The sequence below is a fragment of the Solanum verrucosum genome, unplaced genomic scaffold (assembly GCF_900185275.1).
Source record: "Solanum verrucosum unplaced genomic scaffold, falcon-dt-bn FXZP01000161.1, whole genome shotgun sequence".
Taxonomy (NCBI): domain Eukaryota; kingdom Viridiplantae; phylum Streptophyta; class Magnoliopsida; order Solanales; family Solanaceae; genus Solanum; species Solanum verrucosum.
Window position 1 is genome coordinate 130,459 of NW_026020127.1, and position 27,361 is coordinate 157,819.

General features: G+C 31.1%; 2 protein-coding genes across 2 annotated transcripts; both read right to left on the reverse strand.

Moving 5' to 3' along the window:
* Window positions 1–9,065: 9,065 nt before the first annotated feature.
* On the reverse strand, window positions 9,066–17,810 carry LOC125826002 (uncharacterized). Its single transcript, XM_049505295.1, has 5 exons — window positions 17,616–17,810; window positions 14,516–15,854; window positions 12,492–12,761; window positions 10,357–10,512; window positions 9,066–9,586 (listed from the first exon to the last, which is right to left on the reverse strand). Exons 1-5 carry the CDS (start codon window positions 17,621–17,623, stop codon window positions 9,467–9,469), a joined length of 1,893 nt encoding a protein of 630 aa, XP_049361252.1. The 5' UTR covers window positions 17,624–17,810; the 3' UTR covers window positions 9,066–9,466.
* A 1,792-nt stretch (window positions 17,811–19,602) lies between these two features.
* On the reverse strand, window positions 19,603–22,887 carry LOC125825989 (sugar carrier protein C-like). Its single transcript, XM_049505281.1, has 4 exons — window positions 22,677–22,887; window positions 21,466–21,788; window positions 20,244–20,867; window positions 19,603–20,091 (listed from the first exon to the last, which is right to left on the reverse strand). The coding sequence occupies exons 1-4, from the start codon at window positions 22,813–22,815 to the stop codon at window positions 19,603–19,605; spliced, it is 1,575 nt and encodes a 524-aa protein (XP_049361238.1). The 5' UTR covers window positions 22,816–22,887.
* Window positions 22,888–27,361: the final 4,474 nt, after the last annotated feature.

Genomic DNA, 27,361 nt, shown 5'->3' on the forward strand with positions numbered 1-27,361 from the left:
TAGATTTAATAAACCAACATAATTGGTTTATATTTTTTTTAATGAAAAACCAAACCAAACCAGCCTAGTACACCCCTAGCTAAGAGGTCAAAAAACAACATAACCATATAAGATTGACTATATGCAGTTTTATCCTATATTTCTGCACAAAGTTATTTTCAAAGTTGGAACTGATGACTATGCCACTCTTTGATTATTCTAAATACACTTGAACCCAAATTTAAAGGATATACCCCTTTGATGTTAATTAATTTTTACACAAAAAAAAAACTTACGCTCAACATATTGCATCAAAATTATTTTAGGTACATCTTCATTTCTAATTAAAATTAAATTTAAAAAAAAAAACACTAAAGGCCATTCACATGATTCTTGGAGAGTGGGACAGTCATTCATGGATGGAAGAAAGTCCTATTCTCTTGGAGCTATGTGACCCCAATGAAATAGATGAGTCATAATGACTTTTCCAATTTTTCATTCGCGATTCGATATTTGTTTTAAAAAATTAGATTAATTTTAAATTTGTAATGGAAAGTTTTATTTTGAAGGTAAAGTGCTCCTATACAAGTCGTATATACTCAAATGTTAAATTTTAGGTCTTTAAAATGAAAAATACTTATTACTTTATCGTAATCTTCGATGGTATTCATGGAATAGTTTTTTTTATTTTTTATTTTATATATATCTGTGTGACAAACGTGAGTACAATTAATATTTGAACTTGGGAATTACAGTATACAGAAAGGCAGACAGTTTAGGATCCCTACATGTTATCGTGTCCTATATAGGAAATTTCTCATGTCAAAATCTGCATTTATATCACCAATGACCTGTTATAATCATATGAATTATATATATATAGAGTATATATATAGATACTTGTTTTTTTGGATTTTTCATGTGAAATCTGACATTCGCATTGTCAAAATCTGCATTTATATCACCAATGACCTGTTATAATCATATGAATTATATATATATATATGTTTTTTTGATTCTTCAAGTGAAATATGATATTCGCATTTTAGTTCGATTAAGTCAAATTTGTGTGTGGTTCATTCGGACCCCCCCTCCCCCCTTGTCTAGAATCTAGTAATGTTAAAATATTTTTAAAAAATTGAGAAAATTATATTTAATTTAGTTGATTTTTAAATATTAAAATCAAACCAAATAGAATATATATTTATCGATTTGGTTGTGATCGATTTCGGTTCGATTTGATTCAGCTATTCATTCAAAAAGGAAAAGATAACAATAATTCATTCAAAAAGATAAATAGTTAGAACGACTAGCATTACAAAAATTATGATTCGTGATAGTCTCACCAAGATTTGTCATACGAACCCATATGGATATAACCAGCAAGATAAATGCTCTCCTCGAAGACTTTTTTGCTTACATAAACAAATTTTGATGAAAATATACAAAAGATATTTAAAATTGTTCTTAAAATATAATATTTTATATATGTATAATTATAAGAAAAATATGTATATATAATTTGTTTGTTTGATTTGTTCGATTATTTCTTCAGATTTTTTTAGTAAAATTAAAATCAAATCAAATATCGATTTTAAAAAATGTAAAATCAAACTAAATCCAAATAAAATAATTTGATGTTCGAACTTTAGTAATTGTAAAGATTAGAAAAATGAAATATAGAATGTAAAAATATTTTTAATGGTATAAAGCTTTTCAAATATATTTTTTAATATTACACAAAAATATAAAAATATTTTTGGACTAAGTTAACTGAACAAAATCTTACAACATGAGTATATTATATCTTACTAGTCCTTCTAGGACCATTGATCTGTCACTTATCATAAAACATAATGATGAAGAGGCTGTTGATCTAGCTAGTAGAGCTCAACTCAACAATCATGAATGGATCTAAAGTTTGTTTCATAATATTATTTTATCTAAAAAATATTATTTAATACCTATAGATATCAATGTATTTATAATGTATAAATATAAAATTAAATAGCATAACTGGATGAACCTTGCTCTTGTAGGCTGATGATTTTGACACCACTCTACATACATATAGATTGTTTGTTTGAAATCTATCACATCTACATATTTTATGTAATTTTTTTAATTGTCGGCTAAAAAAAGAAAATGATATAGTCTTGACTCGAACACAGATCATATAATAGCGCTCAATTCTATTTAGATCCACCTTTATATACGATTTAATTTTTTCATAAAGGATATTCAATTAACCACCTTCACGCACGAATTGAAATAGCCTAAAAAGTTTAGTAGCAGCTGCTTCAATTCATTCATACGCATGATGCAAGTTGTCTATAAAAAGATTAATGTATACTTTTTTTGTATCATATTTGTTCCTTTTTCTTTCTTTCTTTCTTTCTTTCTTTTTCTTTTCTTTTTTTCCTGTCTATAAAAGAATGATACTGTTATAAAAATTTATTGATTCTTGTGAAAGTAGAAATTAAAGTTCAAAATGACTTTGTCAAGTAACACATGTTTACTTGTTGAGTACAATTTTCACATTAATAAACAATTTGTTTTAATTAAGAGTTAATTAATTAACTTGATCAATTATACTATGCTAAAGTACTATAGTTCTTTATAATTATACAATGTGGTGAGCACTATCTAATGTTTAAACAACTCCATGTGAATAAACTTATTGCAAGATTTCTACACCCGTAATAAAAGATTTCAAATCTGAATCCTCATAATGTATATTGCGAGCGGGACTATGTCTCCCTTTAATGAGTAATATGTAGAATTTAAATTAATCAGATCAATAAATTTCGAATACTCGATAATTTTTAAATTTTTTTTAATGTGCTTCACAAATTTGTATGTGGTCAAGGATAAGAGGACAAGACAGTGGTGAATTTCTTTGCCTTCACGCTTTCACCCTATGAAGATAGCACCATCATGATATCTTTTTTTACTTTTCTCACTTTTCTCACTTTTATTTCACTCTTATTTTTATTTTATATTCAACTTTATTTTTATGTATAATGGCCAGTCATGGGGATTGAAAGTTTGCTTCTAAATATTTTCTGTCTCAATTTATTATGCGATGTTATTTAACGGGATAGGAAATTAGAAAATGAAAGATTAACGACTTTTAAAATTTATGATATATTGTTATCATTTATTATATTGTTATTCTTTCGTTCCTTTTTTCTTGTCGTAATTTTCTTTTTGATAGTCAAAGAATATGAACTTTGATCAATATTTTAATATATATTTTTTATGAGCAAATTACAATTTATAGTATTTTTTATATGATTTTTTAATAATAAAATTTTAAGTTTAAAATATCAAATTAAAGTACTCAAATTTAACTTTCAGTGTTAATTTTGATTAAGCAATATATTGGGGTTTTTTTTTTTTTTTTTTGGGGTGGGGCGGGGGGGTGGGTAGGAGGGGCGGGGGGTTCATTCTTTTAAACTGATTAATTACCCTAATGTTGCAAATGATGGCTTCATGACTACAAGCTTACCTCATGCAATTGTACTCCAAGAGGTAAAAATTAGGGGTGTAAAAATATTTTCATAGGAAATATTTTGCGAAAAAATAAGCGAGTTTTTAATTTAAATTTAGTGTTTGATAAGTAAGTAAAAATATATTATCCCAAAAATATTTATATGTAATATGATAAAATAGTGTATGAGCGGAATGGGTGGGGAGTTGTGATTTGGGGATGGTGGGGGTGGGGAGGAGACAATGAGATCGGAATGTTGTATGTTGAACTTATTTTTCCTACTTGGAAAATCACTTCCCTCAATTTTAAGAAATTTGTTTATCTAGAAAAAATATTTTGACGGATCAAATATGAAAAAATTGAAAAACGTTTCTACTAAACACACTCTAAGGTGGGATGTCCAGATTTTCGAGTCTGATATGAATTTTTTGCCACCATTTGAAAAGTCAATATGAATATGACATACACTAATGTGGAAATATAAATTTGGCCAAAAACAACCCTACTCGAAATACGAAAAAATAGAAATCGACCTTATGTCTAGCAGGACATAAATTCTTTCGTGGCACAAGTTATAACTTCTTATGAAATATTATGATACGAAAATATAAATTTATGCCCCGAAAAAGAGATTTTTTATTCAATACGATCCACATAATTGAGTCCAAAGGCATTTCGTTCATATAGTGGGCTATACAATGATCTATAAAAGCCCAATCTTATACAAGTTTGTCACAAAGTTTTTGGGATCTTAACAACAATTTTAGCTAGTTTTTTTGGGAAAATTATAAAAATATACTACTTAAGACTTTATTAACAAAATATCAATTTACTTATATTTAATTACAAACTAAGTTTTTAAATTACATACATAACAAAACATTTAATTTTTGTATTTAATCAAGTCTTCGTATTTGGTGGTTGGATCATACATAACTCCTTCAATATTGTAATCCACGTAATTGCTTGTTTAAAATAACAAATTCTTCGTCAAAGAAATACCAAACTATTTTACCAATATTTTAACCATTTAATAAACGTAAAAAACAACAGTCAAATATTACATACCCTTAAACCAATTTTTAAAATTTATGATTTTATCAGGTTACCATCAATAAATGTAGGAACTATTTTTCATATTATTGTTTACACCAATTCACATACTTAAAATACACTAAAATATATACCATATTTTTATTTATGAGGTTCTAATTATATACCATAGATCATCAAACTTGTAGTTTTTTACACCACCAATTGCACCAAATAATTTATTACTGCACTCATTTTAATATGTGTATGTTCATATGTAAGATAATATAAATTTGACGAAACAATACACCAAAACATACATCAGGCTATTTGTTTGGTGTCAGTTATTAACGAAAATTATACCAGATCACATACCAAAACAAATACAACAATACATATCACAAACTTATTGATATAAAATATTTGCTATCATATGGCACACATCATACCAATTAAACCTAAACTTTAACAAAAACCAAATTTGATACATCAGTGTACAACAAAATCATATGAAGTTGTTGAAATTACACCAAAATTTCGACGATCCAGAACATCAACCAAATAGTATGAATTAATTTACACAAAAATTGACAAACTAAACAAAACGAATAGCTACCAAAAATTACAAAATAGATATTTGTGAAAAATCAAATTCAACCACGTAATAAAACACCATGAGAATTATTTTTTATATAATTACTTGATGAGTCCCATCGCCCGTTGTGTTGAATTAGAATTGAGAAATTATTGGTATGCATTTGTTCGATAGTCGTTCATCTCAGAGAAAGGGAGTTTTGTTTTGGTAGGAAACCTCTATTTATGGGAGATAATATATAGCATATTTGAATAAATTAGGGAAGGTAAAATTATTGGAGAAATTTATGGGAATCGGGATAAGCATGGCTGATTTGGAAATTTTATTATTTTTTAAAATTAAATTCTACTTTTGAAAAAAAAAAGTATTGTTATGTTGATGTAAATACAATTGTTAAGTTGTATAGTTAAAAAATCGGCCCAGTTTTTTTTATAAAAAAAAAATTACTCTCATAAATCTTAATAGTTTGTAATTATTGTCGGTGTATATTCAATGTATGACAAACATATAATAAGTATATAAGGGAGATTTTAATAGCTCGATTGGTTGTCTATATGTATTTTCTCCTTGTTGGTGTGGATCGATTCTCCATCTTGTAATCCCCTCCCCCATTTCTCCTTCTCCTGCTCCAATTTTTATTGTTAAACGAGGTGTATAATGATCATACCCGTTGATTATATATTAACTATAAAAAATACTCCCATAATCTTAATAGTTTGTAATTGTTGTCGGTGTGTTCTCAGTATATGACAAACATATAATAAGTGTATAAGAGAGATATTTTAATAGTTTGATTGGTTGTCTATCTGAAATTTATTATTTATACAGACGATATACAACTTAAAACTTTATTACTACTTGACACATCACATATATATACCACCACGTAAGAGATTTTGGTATTTCGACAATAATCTTGGTTACATGATTTTTTAACCAATTTTATCACTAAACTAGAATATTCTCCTATGCTAAGGTGATTCAACATTTTATATATAGCAAACATATATAATATATATTTACCTCTTTTACGCATATAATTTATCATCGAAGGGATTTAAATAACGCATTTCCCCACAAGCTAGCTCTACCAATGATCGCGATGTCCTTTAAACGTAAATTTCGAAACAAATCTAGGCTTTTTAAAATATTACTCTTGAAAACTTAACAAAAATTAATGGATAATGTGTAAAATCTCCTATTTATTAGGGTTATATATTTAACCACCATAAACACAAAAAATGAATATTCTTGATGCTTTTTTAAGAATCATTAACTATTTCTTTTTGACAGTTAAATATAAATGGTAACTAGTAAGTTTTAAACAAGTCCACTAAATGATGACTGATTTTCCATTGCATATATATAATGGTCTTAATTTATAGAATATTTATTCATAAATCTTTCAAGAAAAGTTCAATTCTTTGCCTTGCCTTCATAACTCAAAAATGAATAATTTACCTTCCTTTCATTGCACTCAAACTCCTCCATGCAAAAAATACATATTTATATCTTCATTATTGTTTAAGAGATGATCTCATTATTTTTTTTCATGCTTAATTTAAATGTCTTAATGTATATTGCATCCTCATGTTCTTTGTATTCATAATTTTGAGAAACTAAACCAACTTTCATGCATACACAAGCTTCTCCGGTGGTTCATTCATCTGATTGTAAACTAAGGTCACTTTTCATTCCATAATATTTTCTTCATCGGTCATAAGTTTTATCATGAAAGGAGTTTTTCCTCATAGAACTATAATTCTTATCCAAGATTAAAAAAAATTGATTTTATTTTTTATGTTTTCATTTCTTCATATAAAAGTATACAAAACTAGGTTCACTTTTAATTCTGTAATATTTGCTCATGGGACTATATTTTTCATTTGAAATTAATCTTTTTGATTTTATTTTACAATTTTCATTTCCTCCTATAAAGGGTAAGCATAACTAGGATCACTTTTGATTTTGCAATATTTATTCATCATGACATAATTTTTTATCATGGAGATATTTTTTTCATCCAAGATTAATTTTATTTTTTATTTTTTTTAGTTTTTACATTTTCTTCCCTCCGAATGATTATTCAAAAAAGTAGGCAATAAAACCAAAAATAAAAAATAAAAAAATGTTGTATATTTCTAGAATATTGGGATATCAAAGGGTGATTCATCAAAAGCCATTTCAATTACTTCTAAGAAATTGGCACAAGGAAAGTTCAAATTTAATTCCAGTATCATGGCAAAAACCAAAAATAGGATGGACAAAATTAAATTTTGATGGATCATGCAAATGCAAAACAGGAAAATCAAGCATTGGAGGTATTTTCAGGAACCACGAGGCCGAATTTTTATTAGGATATGCTGAATCAATCGGAAAATCTAATAGCACAATTGCTGAATTAGCAGCTTTAACTAGAGGTCTCGAGTTAATATTGGAAAATGGTTGGGAAGAAGTGTGGCTTGAAGGAGATTCTAAGTCATTGGTTGAAGTTATTGTACAAAAAAGAGTTGTTAGATGTGTAGAAGTGCAAAAACAAATAAATTGTATAAATTTACTTATTCCTAAAATTAAAAGTTGTATTGTAACACATGTTTTTAGAGAAGGAAATCGAGCTGCAGATAAATTTGCACAATTAGGACATCATTTTAAAAAACCACAAATTTGGAGAAATGATCCTCCCAAACAAGTTCTTCGTATCGTAAATGAAGATGCTGAGGGTTAGACATTTTTTCGTAGAAGATAAGATAGTTTAGTTCCTGAAATATCCCTTCTTTACACATGGTTCGAAGAAGAGTTGCTTGCACCTGAAGGGTACAATATAGACAGCTTATCCTGACGTAAATATCAAGATCACACTGAGACAATATTGCATTATTTCTCCAAGGTTCCCTTTTAGATAGGTATTTTGTTTTTTTTTTAAAAAAAATAATATGAAATTTGTTGTATGATTATTTTTCACATGTATTTTGAGTAGGATTAGATAGGAACTAATTTATTAATTGTTTATATTGTATTTATTAGGGAATTCATAATTGTTGTAATCATAAGTGTTTTTTCGAGAACTTTTATATATGCATTACAGAGATATTGGCACATAAATTATTAGAAAGAAGCAGAATAAAAATATGAAATGATTTTTATATTACATGAGGATATATGGAAAAAAAAGTGGTATATAGTGAAAAGAGTATATTATAATAACATGTGTCATGTACTTATTGATTTGGTATAAACACCAAATGCAAATAATCATCATCTACTATCTAATATACAAAGTTTAACATTGCGTATTTCAATGGTAGGATGATCGCTCAACAAATAAAAATTACTCTAAGGATAACAGACTAGTCTTTCCCAAAAGCCCATATCAACAGAAAGGCTTGACACCTACTTTGAAACCGACCACAACATTCAAAACTTGAGCATAATTCATTCACCTTACACCCTTTTCCACTTAAATACGAGGCGTAAATTGCACAATATAGAGCTTAAATCTGTGACCTAAGTCACAAATCCCTAAGCCTGGAGACTATACCAATGCCTTTAGGAGCTATGAAGTATAACAAACTCCAAGTGTCATAGTGAATACAAAAGATTTTAGTGCATATCAACATATAGAGCCAACCAAATTGTATCAATTTTGCAAAAAGTTTCTTTGTTATTATATCCAATGTAATATCAAAGGTAAAGCATGGGGATACATTGTACACAAACCTTACCCCTATCTCGTGGAGGTAAAAAGATTGTTACCGAAAGAGTCTCAACTTAAATAACGCATACCAAAGCAGTTTGAAAAAGAAAATACAGAAGTGAAGAGGACATAACAAGCAATAGGGAAAGCATTATATAGACACAACTCATATGTACGTTTAGTTCTTTCAACAGCTTAACAATAGCAACCAACAATTAACAGCTTCACACAAAATTATCTTTTTTCTTCTAATATTGAATAATAAAGCACAACAAAAACTAGAAAAATTACATACATTGAGAGGAAAACTGTAGGGATGAGAACAAAATTCTAACGTCTTCGTCCTCCTTTTCCCTAGACAAAACTACTATGAGAAAAGGAGAAAAAAAATAAGAAAAATCAATGAATTAACTAAGGAAGATACTACACTTCCTTTTGCCATTGTTGCCGCAAGTGTCAAGCTCCCGAAGGTCAGTATTATTGGTGATCGATATATATATATCAAAGATTTCTTTTCACTAACAAAATCTTGTGAGGCAGATATGTGGCTATCTAAATCGGTTAAAATGTAAACTAGAGACATGATTTTGGTCTTTTGGGGCTAAAATATACATTTGTGTATTGTATATCACGATTCGTGAGACAATTTGTTTGCAGTAACATGAGGGAAGTTTCATGGAGCCATGACCTGTTCGATTGTGTAGGAAAGATCCTTTGCCCAGTCGGCTTTGAGAAGCAAGGTCTGTAGTGTGTGCATTATATTGTAATCTGGATCAAGTTTCCGTTGCCAGCCCTGCAGCGACAAGATTAACAGTGTCACGTATGGTACGGAAGCAATAATATTCATTAGGGTTTATTCCCTTTGTTGTCAACAGGTAGAGAGTGACAAAGGGTACGGTCAAGTAATCATTGGTAGTGCCATGTGCTCCCTCCGTTTCAATTTGTTTATCTAGATTTGACTTGACACGGAGTTTAAGTAAAAAAGACTTTTGAATCTTCTAATTTTTAACTAAGATATGTAAAATGTACCAAAATGCCCTTCAATCTTGTGGCCTTAAACACGCCATGTAGAAAGTTAGAATGTTGCCAAAAAAGGAAAGAGGCATTCCTTTTGAAACAGACTAAAAAGGAAGGTACGACAAACGAATTGAAATGGAGGGAGTAGCTTTTATAATTACCAGTTCATCCTAAACTACGGAAAAGCAAAAATTCTGAGTCCATTTAATTATGAGTGAAGGGTCAAAAACACACCTAAAGTATACCGGTTTTTTGAGTTTCCTACCTGAACTTTCATCAACTATTTATCAAAAAATAGTTCAACTATTAGTTATTCCTTTTTCCTACCTGAAATATCACCATCGTTCAGGTATGAAAAGAGAACAACTCATAGTTGAGATGTGTTTTGATAAACAGTTAGTGATAGTACAGCTAGGAAACTCGTACACATGATAGTTCAGGTTTGAAACTCAAAAAATCAGGATACTTTAGGTGTGTTTTTTACCTTCACTCATTAATTATTTATAATCTAAAAATATAAGCTCAAGTGATATCGAAAGTAACTACCTCCAGGACTAAAGTTGTAACCATCGCAGTGCACACATTGCCATCAATGTTCACTTTGTGACGCCTAACTTGTTCAAGTAGTTGCGTCATGCAGTCCGCAGGATGGACTAAATCTCCTTCCGGAGTCCCCCAAAAATCAAAAGACTCTTTCACTTCCTGTATAATAAGAAGACAGACTAAAAAAGATGTACTGGCACAAATCCTAAGCAAAACAGATGTACTGGCAGTGGATATAAAAAGACATTATACAATCATATATTTCTAGGACTAGGGGTATGAGAACTAACACCAATGAATCAAGAACAATGGAAACAACACACACGTGCACGCGCACACACACACACACACATATATATATCGGAACTAAGAGAATCGCTGGTTAAAGAGAAAGGGAGTCTAAAATCCAGGGAAATTATGTCCCAAGACCATTAAACTTCCATGTAGGGTAGTGTGGTTGAATTGAATATCCAAATCCAGTTCAGGTACAGGATAGGATTCACCAGCCGCTAGACACAGTCCATAAGACAAAAGTAATATGAATGGATCATGACTATTTGACCTCTTCAGGAGAGGGCCTTGCACATTGGAACACGGTTTTGATCCAGCTGACAGGAGCAAAGGATGGCCTCCTTCACCTATGAGCATCTGTACGAAAAGGGGCCTCCTGAAATATTCAAAAAATTCTAGGGAAGAAGGATTGGGAGAGTTTTTGACAATAAGAAATGGTCTCGAGATTCAGGCGGTCCATAAATCTTTTCTTGAACTTTGGACCCAATCACCCCTACACTCACCCCTCACCCCCCAAACAAAAAAAAACCTAAAAAGACCAGATGCAAAGTTTCACCCTGATAACCTATTTCGTTTATGTATCAACTTCTCTTTCTTTTATTTTTTGGTGAAAAGGTATTAACATAGGGGGAGCAGGGGTATTAGTAGCAGTGCTAATATTTTCAACCCGTTGGAAGTTAGATAAATGCTGACTAGTACAACTGAAGAGCTTCTATGATTAGTCCGTCTCCAGGAAGACATTCCTATCCTATCATCTTCAAGAGAAGTAGCCACCAACGATGGAGGTAGCTCATAAAGTTGTAGCATATTTGCATCCATACTTGCAGAGTTTAGTCCTATCTGAGATAGTCTGTCAGCCAAAACGTTTTACTCCCTAACAACTTCTCTTTCTACAATTTCCTCAATGATGTGTGAAGTTTTTGGAAAAAAATAGATCATTTTTTAAAGGAACATTTTAGCAGTTCAAGGATGTTATAAGAAAACCATGTTTTCACCATTCATTATAACCAGAGCATTCCAAGAGATAAGCAGCAAGCGAGCTGATTTCACAATTATCTACACCAGTATGTGAACTGATAAAGTCGCCACTATCTCTGTGCATCTGACTTTCCCGACATCATGAACACAAAGAGAATATAATTGGATTTGGCTCTGCAGGATGTTTATAAGAAGTGGTCACTAGTTGCTGTCACTTGGAAGGATATGGATATGACATTGACTACAATGCCCAGTAATCATGATCTTCCATATATAGTTCTAGATTGTGCTCTTCCTTTGACACCAATGTCGAGTAAAGGACTAATTGATTGCAAGTCTTAACCCGGAGACCGGAGTAGATGAGGATTTCATGATGGCAGGAAAAGCAACGTCAAGGTTCTGGCACATTGCATCCTAGTTTTCCTTACCCCTTTGACTTTCTCTTTTAATTAGTATAGCATGCTCTTACTTTATCAACAAAACAAAAAAGAAGAAGTTTGGCATGCTCTTCTACCAAGGGTAAACATTCAGGACAATTCCCTAATGCTGACACCCAGAAGGCATATTGATGAACTTCCTAAAAGAGAAAAAGCCATTTAGAGAACAGGGAAACCATGTCTCCACACCCGTATATTGGAGATTCAGCCCAATTTCTCATAAAGTAATAACCAGCATATCAATTCTAATGGTATTGCTTCATTGAACATTATTTTCAAGGATAGCTAACTAGTCAAAGTACTTTTGGTTAAACCAGTCCAAAAACAAATGTCACTATGTAAATAGAAACAAGCATATCCAAGTTTCTAATTCAAGTCTTTGAGAATCGCCTTGAAATAGAAAAGAAATTTTGAATTGAGTAAGAAATTTACCTTAATGAAGGCATCTGGATTAGGGCAATTCTGCTTCTTTGATAGATTTAAAGTGCACTGCGCTGCAGAGGAGCCATCTCGACGAGCAACAGCCTTAAAGAATTCAAGCAAATTCAACTTATCATTCTGAGAAAGTTCAGCAGTCATGCCTACATCAAGGAAAATCACATGTGGCTTTGACTTGAATATACGTTTCTGAGAGGACTTGTGCTTTGGTACACGGACAAGAATATTTCCTGGATGCATGTCTGCATGCATGAAGTTGTCAACCTGAAAGAAAGAAGTGTACCTTAGTAAAATATCTCTCACACAAACACACACATCTCCGCTTTCCATTTATTATGTCGATTTTACATCTAAGCTTTCACATAATATACTAGCATGAAAGGACCATGTGAAGAGCAACAAAATAGTAAAGAACTCAGCGTTCTGCCCACTCTCAATAATTAGTAGGTTGCCACTTGCCCCTGTGTACAAGCTACAGCATATATCTCAAAGTGAGTTTATTTGGAAGCAACTTTGAGAGAATTAGGGTGAAGCCAGTTATAAGCTTCACCTGAACATATTGGAAGAAAGTAACTTCTTGATGCGAAGACAAATGCTGTTCATTATCTTGTGCAGAAGAAACGTGAGATGAGCAAAAAGGAATATATCTGAATAACCAATAACATATGCACATGCATAATGAATGGAGACATCAAGCAAGAGCATATAGGGTATCTTTGCACAAGCATATAACATTATTTGCTCTTAGGGATCATTTGGTTGGAGGTAGTAGAGAAAATAATATGTTCATCAGCTTTGGTATTTATCCAATCCATTGTTTGGAAATGTCTTCAACCAATGTATTACTAATACACACTATTCTTATACATAGTAAACTATGACAATAACAATATGGGGGATAATTCCTATTCTAATAGGACTATTCAATACTATCCTATTCTAATACACCCTAGTCATTTCATACAACCCAAACAATCAATAAAAAATGATATATGTATAACTAATCTCAGCATTACTTTTTGAGATGGAGGTAACCATAACTAATTTTTTTTTTGGATGCCCGTGGTGATGGGCTCGACTAATTCCACGGGATACCTGCCACCTCCCACCAACACCAGGTATCAAGTAACTTTGTCCACCAAGGCTAGAACATAATGGAAGAATCACCTAGTGTTTTTGTCTCTGTTGGGATTTGAACCTGAAACTTCATAGCTCTCAGCCACTTCATTAACCACTAGGCCACACCTTTGGGTGCAGGTATCCACAACTAATTCCAACATTACTTATATACCATATTGAGTAGTATTCTTATACACCCTACCAAACAACCCCTTGGAGTGTATAGACCCATATATGAGTCCAATACTCATCAAAGATTTATGTATAAAGAAAAAAGAAAAAAGAAACCAATAATACTAAGGAATATCAAATTAGCTTTATTTATGTCATGTTTTAACGAAGTTTACAGCATGTGGAAAAGTTTTGAGAATTCTTATACACCATATTGATTAGTATTCTTATACACCTTTTAGCTTCTTGCTTTTTTGGAAACCCCAAACCCCACTTGTGGAATTTCACTGGGTGTTTTTTTTTATAACCGAAAAATCCGTATGTGACCCGCCCTTTGGACCAATCACAACCTTCTAAACTCGGTGGATAATGGATCCGCCCCTCTACCCTTCTCCACTTAAATACCGGGCTTCGCACAAATCCTCCACCTTTTGCCACTCGAGCTAGGCTTCACTGGGTATGTTGTTGTTGTTGCTTTTTTGGGGAAAAAAAGAGAAGAAGATAAATGCGTTGTTTTTTTGAAAAAAAAAAAACAAAAAAAACAAAAACAAAAAAACAACGCATTTATCTTCTTCTCTTTTTTTCCCCAAAAAGATAAATGCGTTGTTGTGTGGCACATAATTTAAAAAAAAGACAATTTTTAAGAAACCAATTACTATATGATGAACCACAAACAAATCCATGATAATACAAACAATTCGAACAAAGTACATCAAAGAAAAACTTACCAGAAGCATCTTGAGAAGTGCATGAGTTCCAATATGAGCAAGAGCACTCTTAAGTCGCTCATGACCCTGAAGTTCATCAACATAGTGGGCGACACTTTCTCCTTCCTCAAATGTTTCCACCAGCACGGCAGGATGTACTAATGGATAAACAGGCTTAGGGAAAGAGACATTTTTCCATCTTCGAAAATTATAAATAAAACGACTTAGATGGGCAGCTTCTCTTGCTAGGTCAACTTGTGACATCATAAAGACAGCAAATTGCTGGACACTTTCATCCAATCTAAGCCACTTAAGTGATGGTATGAACCCTGACAATTTTGCAACTACATTGATAATCTCAAAGTCTCTTCTAATTGATTCACCAACTCCAGGGTGTCTAACCTTCACAGCCACTTTCATGGGCTTGTTCTCACGACCAGGATATCTAGACTTCAAGGAAGCACGATGCACTTGAGCTATACTTCCAGATGCTACAGGGGTCTGCTCAAAATTGTCAAAAATCTCGGAAAGCTTGCGACCAAAAGCTTTTTCAACAGCTTTTTTTGTGTAGGCCCAGTTATGTTCAGGAGCTTTTGAATGAAGCTTTGACAGCTCAGCACACAAGTCTCTTGGGAACAGATCTGGCCGTGTAGCCGCCCATTGGCCCCATTTTATAAATGCGGGACCTGCTCTTTCAAGAGTCCGGTGAACAACCTGAAGCCATATTTTCCTGTACCTAGGTCCCAGAACTTCTGCAAATGGCGCCATTGCAATGCTTGGAGAGAACAGGATTGCCAAATAAAAAGCTCTCACCAAAAGAACAGCACCTTCAAATGCTGAAAGGATTAGTCGAGTAAATAAGACATGACTATCTTGTGCACGTAGATAAAATGTATTCCTTGGCGAGGAAAGGTCCACAACCGGCATGGCCTCTGCCTCTGCCACTGCTACATTCTTTCCATATCTTAAGGCAAATATACCAGGAACAACAACTGCAGAGCGGCACAGAGCCAAACTAACTGCTTGAGCAATTCTATTTAATGGAATAAAAGTTCTTCCCCTGTAAAAAGAAATCAGCAAGAACCTCCTCCAAGCAAGTTGAGCATGATGTGCTTTAGGATTGCTCGACGAAGTGGCAGACTGTATCTTGTGAAAATTGTTGAGCATACTGTTTTGTACTCTGTACCCAGTAAATGAAGCATATCCTCTAGCAGAAGATGTGTATCGTCCATAAAATCTGTACTTTGAAGAACATATCCCAACCCTACCAAGCAATCCATGTTTTTCTCCTAAATAGGCACTTCTCTGACTTTTTTCAAGGGATTGTGCAACTCTTTTAATACTACCTATTCTAAAGAATCTGCATTAACAGTCAAAAGTACAATTGCGAGTTACAAAATGCATTCAGAGACAACAAAAGACCAAGGCATTCAAAAGCAAATTAAGTACTATTAAAATAATCAATACGTGAGAACAAAATCCATTAGGAATTCACTAATGGAATCAAAAATAACTCAAGAACAGCTATGCTCCCTCCACGTTTTAACTTCTCTTAAATATTTGACAGTGCCACAGGAACTTTCTTCCCCATAAAGGTTGGGGTAAGGTATGCATAGATCCTACCCTCCCCAAACCCCACTTGTGGGATTGCACTGGGTTTGTTGTCAATGAACCCTTCTTATGGTCCCCCCCCCCCCAACAGATATCTCATATCCCCCTCCCCCTGGAGATCCTACCCTCCCCAAACCCCACTGGTGGGATTGCACTGGGTTTGTTGTTGTTGTTGTCAATGAACCCCTCTTATGGTCCTCTTCCCCCCCCTCTCCCCCCCCCCCCCGCCCTCTCATATCCCCTATCCAGGTCAAAACACACATTTGTGGTCTTGTAGGCTCTACTCTGAAAACATGGTAAAACTATGCCATACAAAAGCATGATATTTTAGCAAACAATGACCAATAAGTTTTACATAAGGATTCAATTTTTATTGCTTTTGATAAATAACTAGTATATAGGATCAACTGATTGATTGCTAAAAATCTTTCTGCTACATGTCGAGTCGTTTGACAACTTACCTTGGTTATGCTTCTGTTATTTAAGGGTCTGGACTAACCTAGGTTTCAGGAGAAGAAAGGAGGAGGAACAAGGTTGAATTTGAGAATTTTGCTCTTCCATTTCTTACCTTTACATTTCTACATTACCATTTTTATTTTATTTGCAGTGCGGTGGAGATTTGGTATTAAAGTAATTTCATGCAATCCACTCATTTCGCTTCTTCTTCTTCTATGTGACCTAACAATTGGACTCCGTTGTGATGATCAGACCACATTAGTTATGGTGCTGCTCATTCATATCCAAACAAATTCGCTTCTTTCACTTATATGTAGGCATTTACCTTCATCTTTGGTACCTACTTCCATTCAATAAGCTAAAAAGGATCAAATACAAAGCCTAGAACTAAAGAGTGAAGGTATTCTTCTAAAGCCAAAGCCCACACGAATCGAAAGAAAAAAAAAACTTTCCACTTAAAATCACTACCTCAGCTAGTAACTAACTAGTTAGGTCTCAATATATCATAGCTTCCGAGACATCCAAATAACCAATAACATTCTTATCTGATGAAAACAGTTTAACTATGATGAATTCATCCCCTTATGTTACCGAGCTATAGCACAAACTACTATGGAATTGTCAACATACTTCATGGAAAAAGCTCCAATTTTACTTAACCAGGTGTATTCAGAACCATCAAATCCCAGCATACACAAAAACACTAGGTGATTTCTTCCTATTTGTCCAAGCCTTGGCAGACACAGCTACCTGTGCACCTTGACTTAGTCCAGATATGCCTAAGCTTGCCCAGACACTACCATTAAAAACAAAAAAATGCTCCAACTTTACCCATCTACTTTTGACTATGGTTCATATTATCCCCCACCCCCACCCCCACCTCTTTGCTTATATACCCAATATAGAAAACAACATTAAGAATCAACAACAAATTGAAAAGAACAAAACCCCACAAATTAAAAACTCAAAATAACCAAACCCCACAAATTAAAAATCAAAAACTCATAAAAAAAACATAAAATAAAATCAAAACCGCATCTCTTTTCAAACTAACCTTGACATGACGATGCAAAAATGATTTATCGGTGACTATTTGGGGATGTTTCAATTGAAGCTAACGTGCGCAGGTGATGAATAATGGGAGCTTAGAAGAACAATTAGGGCAAATTATTGTTGAAGAGCAACAACAAGAAGAAGAAACCATTGTCACAAAGGAATTTTTTTTTGCTTCTCCTTTGGACAATTTTGATTTAGCTATAAAAAAAAAGTTCTTTTTTTTTTGGTTTATTAAAACCTAGACGGCGTAGAAGAAGAAGAAAGAAAGAAAAAAGAAATATATGAGAAAATAGGAAATTAAAAATAAATAAATAAATTAGTTTTGGATCTTGAGGTAGAGGGCAATTCCCACCAATTGGGAGTTGGTGGATCAAGATTCAAAAGTCATGTCAATTTTAATTTGAAAATTTGCCATTTATACAATATATACTTTTTTATAAATAATAATAATAATAATAATAATTAAAATATATATATATTATTGTTATCATTTTTTTTATTATATGTGATTTATTTGATCAAATTTATTATCGTATTCTTAGATTTTAGTATTATAAGTTGTTTTTAGTTGTTTCAATTGTATTATGTATGTTTTTTCCAGTGTTTTATTCTTTGTTGTTATTGTTTTCATTTTTGTTGTTTTTGTTATTGCTTTCATTAGTATTTATTTTTTTTCAAATTGAATATTTGAGATGTGTTATTTAGCTAAGTGTTTATCGAAAATACTCTCGACTTGTGATTATAGTACTAAGTATATTATTATTGTATTTGATCGGGAGAAACAAATGAAATTTATTTCATTTTGTAATCTTTTATAAATTCAATGTTTATAACATATTTTTAATTTATAAATAAAAAAATCTGAAATTACACGAGAGATCTTTGCTAAGTTTTTTTTCTAAAATTCAAATTGCAAAGGATTAGTTTACTTATTCCTCAATGTTTGGTATTAATTGATTTTATGACAATTAACAAATATATATATATAATTAAAATAATACATGAAAGATCTTTGTAGAAGCATTATTCTTTTATTCAAATACAAAATTGAGATACATATTTTTTCATTCATATGTTGTAAACTTAGAATATGTTTGGATAAGCTTATAACTTATGATTTATTTAAAGTTGAATTGAAAAGACGAATATGAGTTATATTTGATCGTGTTTGACTTTAAAAAGTATGTTTGTTTTCAAAAGTTTAAAAGTTATTTTTTATATAAAAAAAGTTAATTCAATGTAAAACTAAATATTATATTTTAAAAAAAAATACATGAACAAATGGCTCATTAGTTTATACATCAACAAAACTTAATATTTCTTGTATATATGTTTTATATTATAAACAAAACTTGATTTTTCATTTATATGTTTAGACAAGATTGGGGTCAACCCTTGCCTTCCTCTCCAAGAAAAAATCAAGAAATATCTTCCAAAAATAATAAATAAGTACTTTACTTACTATATATAATAAAGGAAGGTCTCTACCTCTTTTCATTTTTATTTTTTGTTTTAAAATTTTTTTTTTACTTGTTCTTCAAAAGTCAAAAACCCACACTTGTTATGAAAAGACAAGTCAAATGACAAGATGACAACTACAGGTGAGATCGGGGATGGTGATGTGTAAGCATACTTATTTTTATCTTGTGATAATAGTTAGACTATTTTATCAAAAACACGAGTGTGTTAAGTAATCTTAAAACAGGTCAATTCCACTGACAAACAGATAAATAAATATTTCTCCATCTTTAACTAGACATTTAGACGTACCAGGTTAAACCTCGAAATTAGTTTACCTCAAATATAATGGACCAAAGAGTAGAGGAAGTGATTCAACTTGACACAAATTGACCACAAAATTTAATAGAACTTCCAAAATATGTTGCCAAACTATATGTTCTTTAAACTAACAAAACATTACATAAAACACCTCCTTTTCATATATTCTTTTTGTCAAATTAATACTTACTATAATATAAATATGTCTATACTAATTTGCTCCCATTGTCCCCTTTTGCCATTTCAACATTAGCTGCTGCTGCTCCAGGGTAATCAACTTCAGTCATGAACCTAGACCAAAACCAATGTTGTTTCCACACAACAACCATCTCTTCAATAGGCACATTCTTCGTCTCGGGCAAGAAGAAGTAGATAAAAACTGTCATAACACATACAAAGAACGCGAAGAAGATGAACAAACCAAACTTCAAGTGACACAAGAGTGTCAAGAACACTTGCGCGACTATGAATGTGAAGATCATGTTGACAGATACATTGATACTTTGTGCTGCTGAACGAATTTCGAGTGGGAAAATTTCACTAGGGACTAACCATCCTAGAGGTCCCCATGACCAAGCAAATCCTGCTACATAAATACATATGAATATGACTACTAATGTTGCATACCACTTTGGTAATTCCCCTGCATAACCATCTGTTCCAAATTTTGTTCCAATGCATATTGCCACAGCAATCTGCACATTAAAATAGACAATCGCGTTGTCATGTGACTAGCAATTGAGGTGAGGTTGCGTATATACCACACCAAATGTTACAAGTGATGGAAACAGTCTCTTGCAACCGTTTTTGAATGAAACTATGTAAGAAAATGAGATTTTAAACTTACTTGGCAGATGAGCATTTGAATTCCACCTTCAAGGAACAAAAATCTTCTTCCCAACTTATCGACATAATAAATCGAAACAATGGTAGCACCAACATTAACTATACCAGTAATAACAGCAGACATAAGTGAAGCATCACCACCAAAACCAATAGTCTTGAACAAGACGGGGGCATAAAACATGATCACATTGATCCCAGTAAGTTGTTGGAAAAATGGAATGGCAATAGCCATAGTGAGATGTGGCCTATACTTCCTTTGCAATAAGTTCCTCCAAGGATGCTCAACTTTCCTTGAGGCTTCACTAGCTACGACTAAATCATTGAACTCTTCGTCCACATCATCAACACCCCTGATCCTCTTGAGCTTTGTCTTGGCCTCCTCGTTGTTTCCACGTTCAATCATGGAGTTGGGAGTCTCTGGGAGGAGGAGGGAACCTACAGTTATGATCAATCCAGGTACCATCGCGCCACCTAGACTCAAACGCCATCCCCGGTCAAACTTCGCGAAGAAAAAGTTCAACACATTGGCTACAAGTATGCCAATTGTGATTGACAATTGAAAGCCAATGTTAAGTGCTCCTCTGTACTTGTATGGTGCCATTTCAGATAGGTACAAAGGTACAGACTGCATAACAAATTTACCAAGAACATGTTACAACAACAACAACATATCCAGTGAAATTCCACAAGTGGGGTCAACCATCAAACAACATACCTTACCACTACCTCGTGGAGGTAGAGAGGTTGTTTTTTAAAGAACGCGATTCAAATGCAACAAATACAAGCAAAGTAAGGAAAAAACAATAAAGAAAGCATAGTAGTTAATAAGGAAAGCAGTGCAGAGCATACAAGGAACAATAACAACAGCTAAATAATATGATAATCGAAACATAATAAACAACATAGAGTGATAAATATCAAAAGCAAGAACTACAGGTTCACATGTTAATCAAACAACAAAAAACATGTCATGTGGTGAATTCAAATCCAATCAAAACACAATAGACAACATATGATGATGATGATAGATATCAAAAGCAAGAACTACGGGATCACATGCTAATCAAACAAAAAAAAAACATGTTATGTGGCGAATTCAAATCCAATCGAAAAATACAATAAACAACAAATGACAATGATAGATATCAAAAGCAAGAACTAAAGGAACATGTTAATCAAATAAAAACATGTCATGTAGCAAATTGAAATCGCGAAAAAATCACCTGATTGGCAAATCCAATACCAAAACCAAGCAAAATTCTTCCAACAATGAGCATAGCAACATCCCTAGCAAGACCATTTATCAAAGCCCCAACACAAAACAGGACACCCCCAAAGAGCATTGAAAGTTTCCTTCCCAATTTTCTTGTAACAGTTGATGCAACAATCGACGAAAATAGTGCAGCAAGGTACAATGATGATGTGAACATTGTTAGTGTCTGGCTGTCGAATTTGCAGTACTGGTTTGTTGATGTGTCTGCCTTTTGCTTTGTGTAAACAGAATGGAAAAATTTGCTCAAGAATGTGTCCATTGATGTCACACCCCCTGTTCCAAACACACACACACAAACATCATCAGAAAAAACAAGAATGTTGCTCGGATTCTCCAATAATGTGTCTGACCAAATTCAAGCAACATAGAACACAAGTACATCATCTTTTTAATTCTTTTTTCACATAACACGAGTTAAGTTGCTCGAATTCTCCAGATAATGTCTATCTAGATGTGTGAGAATCCGAGCAACATAGAATATAGTAAGCAATTTCTTTCCTTCTTTTCATATAACACAAGTTATGTTGCTCTAATTCTCCTGATAATGTCTATCTAGGTGTGTGAAAATTCGAGCAACATAGAATATAGTAAGCAATTTAATTTCTTCTCTTCTTTTCATATAACACGAGTTATGTTGCTATAATGTCTATCTAGATGTGTGAGAATCCGAGCAACATAGACCATAATTAAGTACACAATCTTCTTCTTTTTTTCATATAACACGAGTTATGTTGCTCCGATTCTCCAATTATATATATGTCTAATTTTCTAAAAAAATATTTTTAGAGAATCAGACACATGTGAGACAACATTTTTTCATATGACACAAGTTATGTTATTCCGGATTCTCTAACAATGTTTGACAAATATGTATTGAATCCGAGCAGCATAGCATATAAGTACACAATGTTTGACACACACAAAACCAAATTTATAATTCAATATTTTGTGAGTTCATATTCTTCAAGATAGAATATAGATATAAATTTTAAAAATAACGGATCGATACATCAAAAAAAATGAAGAGATATATGCATACTCTAAATCTACTGACCCTAAAGTTAACAAACAAATAACATATCCATACACAAAAAAACTGAGATATATCATATATACATATTCTAAATCGACTGACTCTAAATTCTAAATTCATACACGTACCAGAAATTCCGATATCGTAACCAAAGATCAATCCACCCATAGCAGCAACAATGCAAGTAATAGTAACATAAAGAGTTAAATTTGCAGGATATTCTTTTCCATTATTTCCATGACTAATTCCTCCACCACCACCAGCCATTTTTTTTTCAACAAATAATAAAAACTATAGTACTAAGAATTATTATTTTTAGAGAGAAATTATGAGAAATGAAGAAGAAAAGACTAAGAATATAGAGTATACGAAGAGTCAATATAGGAGTATATTTATAGAAAAAATATATATTCAGATATATTCAAATTTTATTACTTAGCTGTCAAGTTTATTTTTAATTAATTATTATTATTATTAGCTGTCAAAAAAATTGTACAGTGAACGAATTGCCAAAAAAGTAATGATGCACTTTGCAAAAATATTGTATTTATTTTCTATAAATATCAAGATATATGAAGCTAATATAGGAAAATATTTATGAAAGAGGATAAACTTTATTCACTTTACAAAATAATTTCGATGAAACTAATGTTTTTTCTATGTCATTCTTCTCATTGTATTGTCATTATTATATTACTCTAAATATATTTAGTATTTCTTTTTTAGGAAAAAAGTCTAAATATACTTCTGAACTATTACATGCATGATCATTTATGCACTTTTTCGATTAGAATCAGTCGATGTGTGGTACCAAGCACATTACTAGAAAACGTAAGCTAGTTTAGTACGATTTTGATCTCATATATTGATAGTGTAGAATATATTTTTTTTTACAAAACCAACATAACAAACATGTTGTATAAGAATTCTTACCTTTATTTTCTTAAAAAATAGATTTATGTAATTAATTTTTAAGTAATTCAAATGTTTGAAAATTAAGATTATCCATAACTCTCATTGGGATAGGAAGTGTACTAATTAAGTCAAACAAAAGAATTCACACTTACACGTCAGCATTTAGTTAACAAAAATTTATCCTTATCTTTTTTATTAATATTTTGGGTAGTGAACTGGCACCTACGTGGCAATAATTCTTTTTTTAACCCAACATTGATACATCATTAGGCATGAGTGATAACATCACTATAATGTATAAAGGATTTTGCGATACTAACATTATATATAAATGTCATTACAGGCTCTAGCAACTTTGCATGCAATGATATTGACTCAATTAGCGCTAAACGTTTTCTTTGTTGTAGTGTGTTAATAAGATTATCTCAAACAATGACTTTTTTGGTTTTTCATATGATATTTGGTATTGTTTTTTTGGAACTCAACTAATCCGAGTTAATCGTCGTAAAATTTTACTATCAAAAGCGACTTTATATTCAAGACTCGAATTTGAGACATTCGATTAAGAATAACGGAGTACTTACCAAATAAGGTTTATTTGATCGGTTCAATTTGATTTTGAAAGTTATTAGTTCGACTTATCAGTTATCGATTCATACATATGTTAAATCGTTAAATGGTGGTAAGATAACGATTACTAATTGTTATTGATTTGGTTATTGTGTTAACAGTTTATAAGATAGCACATGAAAAAATTTATTCATTAAAAGTTACTTACAAACAATGTGATAACTGAAACAAAATAGGTATTCCAAAAATTATCAAGTAATTTACATTATTTGAACAATTTGAGTAGTAAAACATAATGAACCCACAAGATTTATTCTGAGTTATATATCGAATTATCGATTAACTCGTTAAGCAAAAAAATCTTAAACGTCCATTACAAAATTGTCCACTCAATAAAAATAACATCAAATTTTTTCAATGAACCATTAACTAATAACTCATTATCATAAAATCAATAATATTTTTTCAATTCGATTTTGAATTGCCCTACTTGCCATTTCATTACCATCTTTAAAGCTACGTAATAATAATATTAGACGCGTTACCACCGTCCACTAGCAATCTTATCAATTATGAATTTATGATCCACCGTCATTTCCAATTTAGTCATTGAGTTAATTACTATATTAAATAGGAGGTGAATATTTTCTACATATGAGTTTGTGGAAATTGTAATTTGAATACAGACTACACTCAAACCTCATTATAACGATAGAATTTATTTGAAAATTTCATAATTCTTATTATGAAATATTATTATATGTATTTATTTGTATTGATATTCAACTTTTAAAGATAATTTAATAACTATAAATAAAAGTATGCAAAAAAATAATTCAATAATTTTTTGTACCAAAAAGAAAATATATTTGTAATTTAATTTAACCAAAAAAATAAATATAAAGAGCATGCTTGTACAAAAATGGAAACCACCGTCCACCAGTAGCCTTCCTTATGAAAATTATAACCATATATAATTGATTAGACATTTTTTCTTGGAATTTATTAGGTGTGATACTGATATTAATAATGATTTTCATAAATATTTAATTTTTATACATAATATACATATATTTTTAAAATAGTGGAGTACGATTATTATAAAGAGGTAATTGTTTTATAAATAGTGTATTGATATAATGAATGTCATTGTTGTTATAAGTAGAATCCTGTTACAGAAAAATAAAATATAGAGTAACATGAAAAAATAATCCTTGAGAAAATCAGGTTGTTTATACAAATATTATTATAAAAAATAACTATTATGATGAGGTTTAACTGTAATAGTATATGTCTAGTTACGAGTACAAGCAAAAATGATTTAATATTGAATATAAATAATCATATAATAAAATTTTAAAAGTGTAACAAATTGTAATAAATTCAGTAATAAAACAATGAAGGTTAAATAATTTAGAAATTAATAGAAATATTGCTCAGAAAGCATATTTTTTGCCGATTCTCTTTTTTTAAGAGAATTGTTACCCCTTTTTATATAACAATAATCTTTTATACAACGATTTAAAGATGCATTTGAGTAAACGTTAGACTTAATAATTTAATATTTTATCCATAAAGTTAAGCAATATATGAGCAAACATTATTTCTAGTATATCATTATCTAAAAGGGATAATTTTTCAGAGTTATGCTTGTGTAATTTTTTAAGGAAAAATATAATCTGAATAATAACATAAAAATGGATATTTGCATAAATAAGCCCTCAAAAAGTTACAAAATCTCTTTCGAGAAAATTAGACAAAATGTCTATTGAGTCAAAATTTCTTACTCAAAAATTTTATTTATCACAAAAATTACCCATTAAGCCTTACAGAAATCCCACTAGTTTAGGAGTTAATTACTTAGATACACTTTAATTTAGAATCTTACAAATCTTATCACATTTTGGTGCGTCTAGGTACGTCTCGATACATGTATCTCGGGATACATGATGTCAAAATTAGGTGTAATTTGTTCTAGATACACTATATTCAAGTGAATTTTCACGTATCTGGGATACATATATAGACAAATCTCCTTCGCTTCCCTCCCATTTCGCTCACCACTCTCTTATATATCTACTATTTCAGATACATGTGAATCACACTAGATACATACAAATACATGTATCTAGTGTGATTCTCATGCATCTAGGTTACACGACTATTTCCCTCCCCCATCTCGTTCACCTCTCTCCCCATCTTGCTCGCCTCTCTCCCTATTTTAGTATATTTGATAACAAAATACATGTATCTAGGTGTATCATCCTAGATATATAGTAGGAAACTCTTAATTTATAGTAAGACAAATAATTATTTAAAAGTATAAATAAAACAGTATAAATATGTGAAAATTTCATATATGACATATATTAGACTAATATTTTCAAGTTATAGCAGTAGAATTAAACTTTCAAGTTGTAACAATAAAATATTTCAGGTTGTAACAGTTTCTTAAAAAAGAGCTTTTTTTAAATAATTGTAAAATAAAAAATTTGAAAAAAATAAAAAGATAAAAAAATAAAATAATTCGTTTCTGGAAAAAAAAGGTAAAAAAACGGAAATAAATGTGTTAATTAAATTTGAATTGATTGAAGATAATTACTAATTAGCATAAATTAAGGAAATTCAAACTAATTAAGAATATTTAGTTTCCTTATTTCACTCTAATTTGTTAAATTAATTAAAAATTCTGATTTCATCCATTTTCTTTCATGTTTCTCTCTCTTCGATTTTTTTCTAGAAATCTTGTCACTCTCATCTAATTCATATTCGTTTTTATTCAATAATCTTTATTTTCTGAACGGCATCTTATTAGTATTAATAAAACATAGTGGTAGATGGGATCCTTCAGGTTAGTGTTCTTTGCGATTTTTTATTTGTATTGTAATACAAATCAAACGTTCAAAAAAATTATGAACAGTGATTCCGGAAAAAAAAATATTCAGATTTTGTTTGTGAATAATAGTTTTAATTATGGCATTTTTGGTATGAATATTCACTTTTGAAATTACATAAATTTTGTTTGAAATTGGTATAGATTTTTGTTTGAACATTCATTTTTTGTATGTTTCTGGTTAAAAAATTACATAAAATTTATTTGAATTTGGTATATTGGTTATACCATGTTGGTACGATTTTAGAATTATATTTGAATGAATTTCATATACTATTTGTCTAATAAATGACAATTAATAGTTAAAAGTGGTATTATTTTGGTATTATAGTGACATGATTCTGCTGTGAAAAAGTGACGACTTATGTAATGAAATAGGTATAGTTTTGGCATGAAATAGGTATGAAAAATGTGCATAATAATTATATGAAATTT

Bases quoted from the DNA above. Each gene is read 5' to 3' on its own strand.
- LOC125826002 (XM_049505295.1), bottom strand. The intron at 12,762-14,515 runs GTAAGTTTTTCT...TCTTTCTTTCAG, and splicing joins CACTTCTCAAGATGCTTCTG to GTTGACAACTTCATGCATGC. The intron at 10,513-12,491 runs GTAAATTTCTTA...CTTATTATACAG, and splicing joins ATCCAGATGCCTTCATTAAG to GAAGTGAAAGAGTCTTTTGA.
- LOC125825989 (XM_049505281.1), bottom strand. From the start codon at position 22,815: ATGGCTGGTGGTGGTGGAGGAATTAGTCATGGAAATAATGGAAAAGAA. The intron at 20,868-21,465 runs GTGATTTTTTCG...TTTGTTATGCAG, and splicing joins GTATTGGATTTGCCAATCAG to TCTGTACCTTTGTACCTATC. The intron at 20,092-20,243 runs GTAAGTTTAAAA...TTTAATGTGCAG, and splicing joins TTCAAATGCTCATCTGCCAA to ATTGCTGTGGCAATATGCAT.